The sequence below is a fragment of the Grammomys surdaster genome, unplaced genomic scaffold (assembly GCF_004785775.1).
Source record: "Grammomys surdaster isolate TR1022 unplaced genomic scaffold, NIH_TR_1.0 125430, whole genome shotgun sequence".
Classification (NCBI taxonomy): Eukaryota; Metazoa; Chordata; class Mammalia; order Rodentia; family Muridae; genus Grammomys; species Grammomys surdaster.
Genome location: NW_021620297.1, coordinates 562,476 through 574,401, shown reverse-complemented (window position 1 = coordinate 574,401; position 11,926 = coordinate 562,476). Strand labels below are relative to the sequence as shown.

The 11,926-nt window shown below is 46.8% G+C and overlaps 1 protein-coding gene across 1 annotated transcript in view; it reads right to left on the bottom strand.

Moving 5' to 3' along the window:
• The window catches only part of Acp7 (acid phosphatase 7, tartrate resistant (putative)), a 20,787-nt gene extending 13,779 nt beyond the window's left edge, over positions 1-7,008 (bottom strand). The window contains exon 1 of the mRNA XM_028786180.1: positions 6,888-7,008. Coding sequence (XP_028642013.1) covers positions 6,888-7,008 — 121 coding nt within the window. The remainder of the gene's footprint in view (positions 1-6,887) is intronic.
• Between the last annotated feature and the right edge of the window lie 4,918 nt (positions 7,009-11,926).

The window sequence follows — 11,926 nt, the reverse complement described above, 5'->3', positions numbered from 1 at the left end:
GAGGGGCTGGGGGCGTGGCTCAGTGGTAGAGCCCCTGCCTAGAATCCTCCAGTGAGGGGCTGGGGGCGTGGCTCAACAGCACAGCCTTTGGCTAACATGTGGGAGGTGGAGTTTCCTCTTTAATCATACATATTGGAAAGAGGGAATAAAAAATTAAGAAGTCCCAATTAGGCAGCAGGCACAACACTAAGAATTACTTCAGGCAGGAGCCGCTGACGGATGCTAAAACTAGTGGGTGAAAATTTGTGGAGAAACAGGATTTGCATCTTCTTGAGCAATCTTTTCCCAAGCTATTCATTAGCTACAAAGGAACAAATAAAGGCTTAACAGTGGATGGATCCAGCAGGCATCGGCTTAAGCAGCCAATGAATCAGGGTCAGCATCACCAGTAGCAGCAATAGGCATGTCTACACCACAGACCCTCTGATACCACGTGCAGAGAGGGAGGGACATAAGGTCACAGCCACAATCTTCTTGCCCCAAAGACAACTGTAGTACTTACCTTGAAACAATAGCAAAAAGACCTAAAATAGTGATATTTTACGAAATAACTGACAATACTCAGAAAATACAAAGGTCACAAAAGAAAAAAAAAAAACTTAAGTGCTGGATATGATGATGCATGGCCTTACAGCCCCAGAACTCAGGAAACTGAGGCAGGAGGATTTCTCGTTTGAGGCTAGCCTCAGTTATGGATCCAGTCAAAGTAGCAGCAGGAAATGAAGAAGGTACTATCCCTAAACTCAAGATGAGATCCTGGGTTGTGGCTAAAATTAGTGGTGACCATGGGGACATTTGAGTGAGGCCTGAGGTTTAACCAGAATTGTCCCAAGTGTCCCTTCCCAGCCTCCAGTGTTTGCCTTGTTTTGTTAGGGTTAAGGTCTTACTCGGTAGCCTTGGATGGCCTGGAACTCAGTGTTACCATACTTGGTTTTCTTTTTGTTTTTACATGGGTTTCTTTGAAGCTAATCTGATTTCATGCTCCTGAGTTTAGCAAGTCTCCTGCCTCAGCCTCAGAGTAGCTGGGATTGCTTGGGTGCACATGACGATGCCTGGCTCCATTGTTTTCTTTTCTCTGTTGGGCCCTAGGCTCTGCACAGCCCGAGCGAGTATTCCACCCATGGGGCTATAGCTTAGCTGTTGATTTTCAACTAACATTTTTTAAAGTTTACTTTGTATATACGTATCAATGTTTGCATGTATGTACGTCTGTATTATACATGCATGCCTGATACCCCGCAGAGGTCAGAAGAGGGCACTGGATTCCCTGGATCTGGAGTTACAGATGGTTGTGAGCTGGCATGTGGGTCTTGAGAACTGAACCCAGGTCCTCTGAAAGAACAGCCGGTGCCCTTAGCTGCTAAACTGTCTCTCCAGCTCAATTGTAAATAATCCTACCACTGTTGCTTAAGATGTTACCTTTTTTGGCTGCGTAGAGAGTTCAAGGCCAGTCTGAACTGCATGAGACTGTCTCCAAACCAACAACAGTAAAAAGATGTCAGAGGCCTGGAGCACTGGCTCAATGGTTAAGAGAACCAGCTGCTCTTCCAGAGGACCTGGGTTCAGTTTGCAGCACCCACATGTCGACTCAAGGGTAATCAGATGCCCTCTTCTGGCTTCCACAGGTACATACACGGCGTACAGACACACAAGTAAAACATCCATATAGATAACAGTAAATAAATAAATAAATAAATAAATAAATAAGAAATTCAACCAGGTTTGATGGCACACACCTTTGATCCCAGCACAGAAGCAGGCAGATCTCTAAGTTTGAGGACAAACTGGTTTACACAGTGACTTGTAGACCAGCTAGGGCTGCATAGTGAGACTGTTTCAAAACAACAAAAACAATAAACAATAAATAAATAAATAAATAGGGAATCCAAAATATAGCATGCCCAAATTTTTGAAAGAAAAAAAACTAATATAAAAAATAAATTAATTAAAAGCTTTAAATAAAGATAGTGGACTCTGTTAATATTAACATTATTTCAGGTTATATGACCTATGGCCTGACTCTACCTCAGTAGAGTGGGTCTCCATATATTATTGTTATTATTAATTATATGTATTTTATATTATTGTTGTTATAAATTATATATATTGAGACAGGGTCTCACTATATAGCCATGGGTGGCCTGGAACATACTACATAGACCACGCTGACCTCAGACTCATAGATCCACCTACCTCTGCCTCCCAAGTGCTGGGATTAAATACTATTATTATTTTTGAGACAAGGTCTAGGCTGATCTTGAACTCAATGTCCTCCTGCCTCAGCCTTCGGAGAACTGTGACTACAAGCGTGTGCAAGCAGGTCCGGGTGGCTTTACCACCATAGGAATTCCTCCAGAAGTCTCAAATTATTTCAAAGTTAAAAGCTTTGCCTTTTTGACCAATGAGAAACAAGCATGTGTTTACATTTTGGTGTAGTTTCAAGAAGAAGAAGAAGAAGAAGAAGCCACAATTAACACAAACTACAGCATTTCCTTCTTCGATACACCCAGAGCATGAATCCAGACAGACTGAACAGGAGGCAAACCCAACAGAAACTCTGGCTGACATTAAAGAGTTAGCCCAGTGGCTAAAGTCACCTGCCACCAGCCAAGCTGACTACCAAGGTGAAGCAGCAGAACTCAGGTGGCGGAAGGAGGGAGCCAGCTCCCAAAAGCTGTGCTCAGATCTCCACCTGCGCACACACAGCAACAAGTACAAAATGTTTAAGGAGAGAGATTTCAAAGCACGCAAGTCATTAAGATTCTCTTCACAGACTGCCATGCATACATCATTGTATGTACACACACACACACACATACACACACACACTCAGCAATAAATTCTTTAAAAACTTAGAGAGATTTGAAAATATGGTCTGGTGAGATGGCTCAGTGGATAAAGGTGTCTGCCATCAAGCCTGATGACCGAAGTCCATTCTCCAGGATCCACGTGGTAGAAGGAGAGAACTGAGAACGGACTCAAGTTGTCCTCTGTCCTCCAATAATAATAGTAACAACAACAATAATAATAATTTTTAACATTAAACAATGGCATTCTTCATTACCTTTCGTCTTGGGTAGAAATATTTCTCATTCAATAAAAATGACATTTATGGGAGTTTTGCTTCTGTTTTCTTCTTTGTGGAGTTGGTTTTTGCCAGTGCTGGGATGAACCCCAGGCAGCCACATTTGCCAGTCAGGCCCTCCACCGCTCAACTTTAACCCAAGCTGTTCGTGTACTGCTTCCTCCCCTGGACCCCATCCCTTTCTCTTCTTGGACAGGATCTCATGTTGCCCAGCCTAGCCTAGCCTTCAGCTCAGTGGGTAGCAGAGGGGCTCCTGATCCTCCTGCCTCCTCCTCCCGAGTCCTGGGATTACAGAGCTATATCTAGCTGGTTTTCTTTTCCCTGGTTTTCTTTTCCCTGGTTTTCTTTTCTCTTCTCTTCTCTTCTCTTCTCTTCTCTTCTCTTCTCTTCTCTTCTTTTTCCTCTTCTCTTCCCTTTTCCTCCTCCTCCTCCTCCCCCTCTTCCTCCTCTTCATCTTCTTTTTTGTTAAGTTTTATTTGATTTATATGAGTACACTGTAGCTGTCTTCAGACACACCAGAAGAGGACATCACATCCCATTACTGATGGTTGTGAGTCACCATGTGGTTGCAGGGAATTGAACTCAGGAGCTCTGGAAGAGCAGCCAGTGCTCTTAACCGCTGAGCCTTCTCTTTAGCTTATTTTTCTTTTTTTAAAGACAGTGTCTCACTATGTAGCCCTGGCTAGCTTGGAACCTCCTATGTAGACCAGGATGGCCTCAAACTCAGAGATCTGGGTTCCTCTGCCCCTTGAGTGCTGGGATTTAAAGTGTATGCCACTATACTTAGCCTAGGTTTTCATTTTTAACATGAAAAGTATGGAGATGTGAGATTATATATACACATCACACACGCACACAGACACACACATCATATAGCCATATACACACGTCACACACGCACACGGACACACACATCACCTAGCCAGACATGCTGGAACACACCTTGAGTGCAGCTGTTAGGATGCTGAGGCAAGAAGATTGTGAGTTCAAAGCAAGCCTGGGCTACATGGTGAAACCAGAGAGGGAGACAGGGAGGGATAGAGAGAAAGATGGGGTGGGGGGAGAGAAGTATCACACTTTCTTATGTAGAATCCAGAGTTAAATATATATCAATCCTATATAATGTTATTATTATATATTATATATAATTATATATTATACATATATTGTGTAATATACATTTTATATATTATTGTATATATATTCTATATATAAACCTCTTATATATGATATAACAGCTATTATATCATGTATATCATGTGTATAAAATCTTGAAACACATACGTAGAAGAGAGACTACATACATTGTGTAATATACATTTATATATTATTGTATATATATAAATATCCTATATCTTATATTCTATATAATAATTATTATATCATATATACATCATATATCATATATATAATCTTAAAGCACATACGTAGAAGAGAGACTATGAAGAAGAGGAGGCAGTGTAAAAGGGACGGGGAGAGAAAGGATGCTTGAAATGAAGAACAGCAAATAGGCAATGTTCTCTCTCACATGGAGAGTCTAGATTTGGCTAATCACACACACACATACGCATGCCCGTGTGAGGTCAGAGGGAGACTGTTTGAGGAGGAAGAGGACCAGTGAGAGAGAGGGAGGAGGGGTGGGAGAGGAAGGAGAGGGCAAGGGTGACAGGATATAAACATATGCAAATGTCATGGTGCTGGCCGGATGGCTCAGTGGGTAGAGGTGCTTGCTACCAAGCCTGATGACCTGAGTTCAATCCTGGGACTCCCTCAGTGGAGTGGAAGGACAGATCTGACTCCTGAGAGCTGCCCTCTGACCTACACTCACACACAGACACATACACTCACCCACATAAGCACACATACAATGTACACACACAGCAGGCACACACACACACACGCACACACATACACACACAAAATAAATTAATGCATGTAATAAAAAAAAAGAAAAAATCTCTAAAGAAAATATTGTGAGTCAGGGCAGTGGTGGCGCATGCCTTTAATCCCAGCACTTGGGAGGCAGAGGCAGGCGGATTTCTGAGTTTGAGGCCAGCCTGGTCTACAGAGTGAGTTCCAGGACAGCCAGAGCTACACAGAGAAACCCTGTCTCAAAAAACCAAAAAAAAAAAAGAAAGAAAGAAAGAAGGAAAGAAAGAGAGAAAGAAAGAAAATATTCACTACCTTGAATTTTTTGAGTCAAAATAAATCAACACACACATAAACAAAGCCCCACACATAAGTCAAAGTCCCCTAAGGTCGGCAGCTATATCTAGTGACATAACTCACTTCTAATACAAAGGCGGTCCCTTCTACACCCGGAGCTCAGTCCTGTGACTCCACAGAAAGCAACCGGCAACACATAACTCTCATCACAAGGTCCTATTACCCCACTGTCCCTCAGTGTCCGTGAACCTTGCCAGATAAAGTAACAAACCTTGGATTTGAACCCAGGCAGTCTGGACACAGACAGCCCACATGCCCCATGACCTCCTTTTCTTTCTTGACAGGGTCTCATATAGTCTAGGCTAGCCAGAAACTTACTAGGTAGTCAAGGCTGGCTTTGAATCAATCCACCTTCGCCTACTTCTCAAGTGCTGGGAATAGAGCTGTGAGCTAGTACATCCAATGGATTCATTCATTCATTCATTCATTCATTCATTCATTCATTTTGAGGCAGGGTCTCCTGTAGCCCAGGCTGGCTTCAAATTTTCTCATTAGCCAAAGCTGGCCTTGAACTCCTGATTCAATTGCCTTCATATTCTGAGTTCTGGGATTAGAGTCGCCTCACCCTGTCCCCATCACCTCTTAATAAACAAAAGATCCTCCCAGCCTGAAGTAGTGTTTCATGCCTGAAATCCCAGAATTTGGAAGGCTGAGGCAGGAGGATTGACAATTCAAGGCTAGCTTGGGCTACAGATGGAGAAGACCAGATGTTTAAAAAAAATGGCCTGAGGGTAGTTCAGTTTGGTGGAGTGCTTGTCCCACATGCACAAGGCCCTGGGTTCAATCCCTAAGACCTAGACCCTTAAAGAGTCTTCTAAAAGAAGAGACAGATAAAGAGAGAGAGAGAGAGAGAGAGAGAGGAGAGAGGAGGAAGGAGGAAGGAGGAAGGAGGAGGAGGAGAGGAGAGGAGAGGAGAGGAGAGGAGAGGAGAGGAGAGGAGAGGAAAAAGAAGAAAAAGGAAATAGTAGTTCACTCCTGCAACCCCAACACCTGAAAGGCTAAGACTGAAGGTACAGGGAGACTTTCAGGCTATCCTGGGCTACAAATGTGAGAAACTCCCAAAAGAATAAAACAACTTGGGAGGTAGAAGCAGGAGGTTCAGGAACTCAAGGTCAGCCTGGGTTACAAAGCAAATTTGAGACTAGCCTAGGCTACATGAACCTATTTCCAAAACCCAGAGGAGATGGAAAGGACCCTTCTGCCAGAAAGAAGAAAAGAAGGATAGAGAAAGAGGCGGCCCCTTTCTCTCGATCTCCGCCGTCATTTACTGGTTTCTTCCACAATTGGTTTCAGAAGCCAGTGTGATATCGTGCCAGGCCCTGAGATAAGATAGCAAGGCAGAGATCGAGGACGTCCTTCAGAGCTGGAGCACAGCAGCTTGTGATGAACTGATTACCATCATCCTTTCACACACAATGGGACACAAGCCTGCTGAAATCCCATTTCACAGAGGCGCACCACTGAGGCTGGAAGGGTAAGTCACCAGCCTGGCCTTCTCCTGAGCCCTTCACTCAACAGAAGACCTCAGGGCTGAAGAAGGAAGCAGCAGAATGAGGTGAAGGGTCAGGATACTTACCTGGGTAGGACAGATGGACTTGCTCTGGTGTGGCGCGAGGATACTCTGGGGCCCCCTGGCCGCCCAGGGAGAAAAGCAGGAGCAGACAGAAGAAGAGCCAGCCTCCAAGAAAGGGGCTCATGGTAGGGGGGATGGTGGGAAGCGGAGTGGAAGGCAGGGATGTGATCAAAGTCCGTTGGTGGGTCCCACAGAGGATGGAGAATGGACCGATGCCAGGCAGGGCCGTCTGTCCGTCTGTCGGGATGTCCGTGGGGGAGGAAGACTGAGTGGCTGAAACGTCTCTGAGGGGAGTGGTGAAGGAGATGCAGATGAGAGAATAGTTAATGAGAGTTCCGAGCCTCGCTGCTCAGCGCTTTGCATAGATTAATGCCAGGAGGCCTCGCAGCATTCCTGTGAGGTGGTGGCGACAGACATCACCAACCCAGTCACATATAGGAAACTGAGCAACGAGTGACTCAGTGGCACGGCTAGGATGAGATGCAGCCGAGTTTGAACCCTTCCGGCCCAGGCTCCTGTTCTGGGAGGGGGCTGGGTGGCCGGGGGCGGCGAGGCCTCTGACAACTCCATCTCCACATCTCTGCCTTCTCTTATATAACGATCGATTCCCCAAATTCGTAGCATCCCACTGTCCCCTCAGCCCAGTCTCTAGTTCAGCCTCGGATTTCCACGTATTCCCGATAACCCCAGCTCTACGCCCAGATTCCTCACGAGCTCCATCTGCCTGGACCAGCATCTTCTCATCCCTGCTCCCAGCATCCCACCTTGTCTACAGGTCTCTCTCCTCCCCGGGCTCCATCCTCATCCCATCCCTGAACCTGCATGTGCCTGAACCCGGTTTCTCCTAAGCTCTCTGGCCGGCTGAGGTTCTGAAGTTCGGTCCACCTGCCCTGGGGACCTGGACAGGTGCCTCGGGTCTGAAGGAACCGTCCACCGAAGGCTGAGAGCTGGGCGTGGGGTTGGGGGGGGGGCTCAATCGGGAAGGGGACGCCGGCTCACCCTCGGGGGCTCGCCAGCCGCCCTCACGGTCCTCTCGGCCACCGATGCGCTGCAGTATTTATGAGCTTGCAGGGACACAGGCTCCTGCCGCCCACAGGTAGGTGTCCCAGCCCCGGAAGAGCTGGCTGCTTCAGGTGACGGGCTCCCCAGACAGCCCGAGCCCCGTGTCCCACAGGTCCGGCCGGTCCCTGGCGCCCCACGCCCACCCTCACGCCCCCCTCAGGGTGGGGCACAGAAAGAGGGGACCCAGAAAAGCATGGGATGCCGCCACCTCCGAACCAGACAGCAGGTTAGCGCCGGGACAGGTAAGGCTGCCCTGTCCCTAGGCGTCCCACCGCCCTAGCTGCGGAGCCCCCCTGGTGACAGAAATCCCACCCTCGGTCCCACGGGAGGCCGCGACCCCGGGGTTCCCATCCATCTCCGTCGAGCCCTCAGCATCTTTCTCTCAGCTCCTTCCTGCTTCCCAAAGCCGGGACTCCCCCTCAGACCCCCGCTGGGAAAACACAAACTCCAAAGGCCCTGGTGACAATGGCGTTTGTGAGCCCGGCGCCCTAGGCGCGCTTGCTCAATCTTGCTACAGCCTGTTTTCTCACCTGTAAAAAGGAGGAAATGGCTGGCGCATACCCCGTGTGCTGCCCCAAGAACCAAGTTCAAATCCAGGACCCGCCCCCCGGAGTCTAGGTGGGAACAAGTGGAATTTGAGCTGTCTGGGCGCTGAAGAGCCCTTCAGCAAAGTATGCTTAGGCTTCCCCAGATCCACCGCAGACTCGTTCTTGGTGGAAGGGGGGCGGTCTGTCTTTCACCCATTTTCTGTGCGATGGCTTAGATTTGTAAATAGTGTCTGGGTCTTTGGAGATGGAGGGTGTGGAGTCAGACTGGGGAGGGGGGTAGCGTTCCTGGTCTTCAGCACTTTCGAACTCCCTACCCCTTCCAGAATCTTCATTACAGCTTAAAATGCAATAAGAATAAATAATAAATCACTGGGGTCTGGGACTAGTGTTGCACACCCTTTATCTCCTGCACACCGGAGGCAGAGGGTCTTTGTGAGTTCAAAACCAGCTAGCCTGTTCTGCAGTGAGTTCCGGGGCTCCATGGTGATGAGTGAGACCCTGTCTCAAAAATAAAATAAATAAATCACTCGGTCGTAGTGGTACCCCCCTCCTTGATCCCAGTCTGTAGGAGGCTGGATCAACAGACCAGGAGTCTGAGGCCAGCTAGGCTCCCCAACAAGACTCTATCTTAAAGCAAAACACCAGAAACAACTGTCTTTATCAATTTCAACCTCTGGCTTGCCGCTACTCCGGCAGCCACAGTTAAAAAAAACAAAACAAAACAAAAAAAAAACCTCTCCGTGTTATCGTGTTATTTTTCCTGGTGGCCTTCCAGAACAGAAGCTTCTCAGCCGGTTTTATGCAAAGGGTGCCTACTGCAAGCCACAGAAGTTCCTGGCTGACCCTGTTTTTACATGTATATGATAAATACAGAGCTTTACAAGCTGCAGACAGCCAGATATTTTTAAAGCAAGTGTGTCATATGAGAACACGCGTGCTTTTTCATCTGTTCATTTGAAAACAGGGTTTTGTGTAATCCGGACTACCCTGGAACACATTTAGTAGCTGAGGATAGCCTGGAACTCCTGATCTTCCTGTCTCAGCCTATCAAATGCTAGGATTACAGGCACATGCCACAATGCCTAGCTTGTTGGTTTGTTTGTTTTAAATTCTTTATTACATCGATGCATGTGAGTTTGTTTGTATTTTGGCGGGTCCACATGTGTGGGATTATTTTTTTTTTCAAGTTGAGAGAATCTTGAAACGTAGTCCAGGCTGGACTGGAATTTACTATGTCTCCCAGGCTAGCCTCAGCCCTTTCTGCAGTCCTTCTACTCCTGTGTGCTGGCGTTGCACCCACTGCCACATCAGGCAATGTTAATTCCTTAGTTCATTAAACATCCAGTCTAGCATCGGATCCAAAAGAACAGCTAACCTAGAAGCTTTGTCTTCTACTTGGTTCGTTGGTTTTTCCCTCAGACGAGAGATGGCTGACAGGTAGCAGGGTCCTAGGCTTCTCCTGGTCTAGAAGTGTCAAGTGCTTTGGGTTCCCAACAGGACTGTAATGGGGTTTGGAAGCATGCTGTGGGCATGTCTCCTGGGGCCAGACCCAGGTCAGGTAATGACATCCTGCTGTCCTCCTTGGGGTGGAAGGTTGTGCTGAATTCCAAGTGCTCTGTCCATCCTTCAAAGCTTCACTCAAGCCCTGCCCGGCAACTCACTTGCTGCCAAGCTGAGTTCCATCCCCAAGACCCTCACGGTGGAAGGAGAGAACTGACTCCTCTGGCTTCCGTGTGCACACACTGTGGCGCTCACACACTCACAGTCACACCCCAGCCCCACAAAATAAATAAATATGTAAACAAACAAACAAACAAACAACTGTGGTTTAAAAAAGATAAAGAGAAACCACATATGTGGAGATAGGCCTGGTGTAATCCCAGCATTTAGAAATCTGAGGCAGGAGGACTGCTGCTATTAATAGCTCAAGGTCAGGTTTGGCAACATAGTGAGGTCCAGGTCAATCTAGGCTAGAGTCTAGAAGGAAGGAAGGAAGGAAGGAAGGAAGGAAGGAAGGAAGGAAGGAGGCTGGGTGTGGTGGTACGCCCTTGTAATCCTGGAAAGTGGAAAGAGGAAAATTAGTTCAAAATAATCTCACCTATATACTGAGCTTGAGAACAGACTGGGCTCCATGAGATCCTGGAAAGAAAAAGAGAAAAGAAGGAAAGAGGGGGGGAAGGGGAAGAAGAGAGGGAAGGGGGAGGAGGAGGACTACGGTGGTGAGCAAAGACTCAGAGCTCCTGTGCAGCTGAAATCTTTAGGTTGAGCACAGAGCATCTGCTGTGGGCCCAGCTGACCCATGTGGAAATCTAGTTAGTGCGTCAACCATAGGCAAGTCATTTGGCCTCACGGTGCCTCAGTTTCCCCATCTGTTAAAGGGGATGACAATAGTAAGTACCTGGGGTTGTTGCAGAGGATCAAATCTGATCAGAGAGGAACGTAGAACCCTGCCCAGCGGAGAGCATGTGTCCTACATAACGTCCTGTCCAGTTGCCCTGATACCCAAGATATGTAATCAGCACAATTTGGAAGATAAGAGGTAATGAATCTACTCTCCTAAATCGTTTTAAAATCCTGATGTACTGTTTCACACAAATAGAAAAGCACATGAAAAACACAGAGCGCTTGACTTAACCACCGTGGGTCATGCCTGTACTCATTACCCGCTGTGGAGGGTGGGGTGGGAGTACGATCTTATCACCTTCCTCCTCCACATGCCCCCCCCCCCGGCCCCTTCTGTGCACAAAGAAAGTCACTGTTCTGACTTTGACCTGTCCTTGACATTCCTACCTGAGGCTACCTCCTTGGACACAATGGTTTCATTTTGCCTCTCCGTGCATGTGACAGTAGGAGAGGAATGTTGTATGAACCCCTGTGCCTGATCTCTCTCTTGGCGTGATTGTTGTGAAATTTATCTGGGCTGGGCAGATAGACGCAATCATTCCTGCTCATTGCCAAGGAGCGTCCCATCGTAAGAGCGCACCACGATTCAGCTGCCAGCCGACAGTGACAATGGCAGTTTACACACTCAAGACTTTGGCTCTTACCAGTAGGACTGCTTTGAACATTCTTGTTTACGTTTTGTAGGTGAACATATATACAAACTTATTTTAGGTGTAGAGCAGAGAGTAGAATGGTAGCGTCATACGGCATTTGTGTATATGTACACTATATATGTCCATGTGTATAATGTATACGATATATATGCATATGCACATGTGTAAATGTCTATGTGTATGTAAACATATAATGCATATGTGTATATGTGTATGTGTGCATGCATATGTGTATATGTGTGTATGTATGATATATATGACATATGATATATATGCATATGCATTTGTATATGTGTACGTATAATGTATGTGATGTATATGTATGTGTGCATGTGCATGTGTATATGTATAATGTATGTGATGTATATGTATGTGT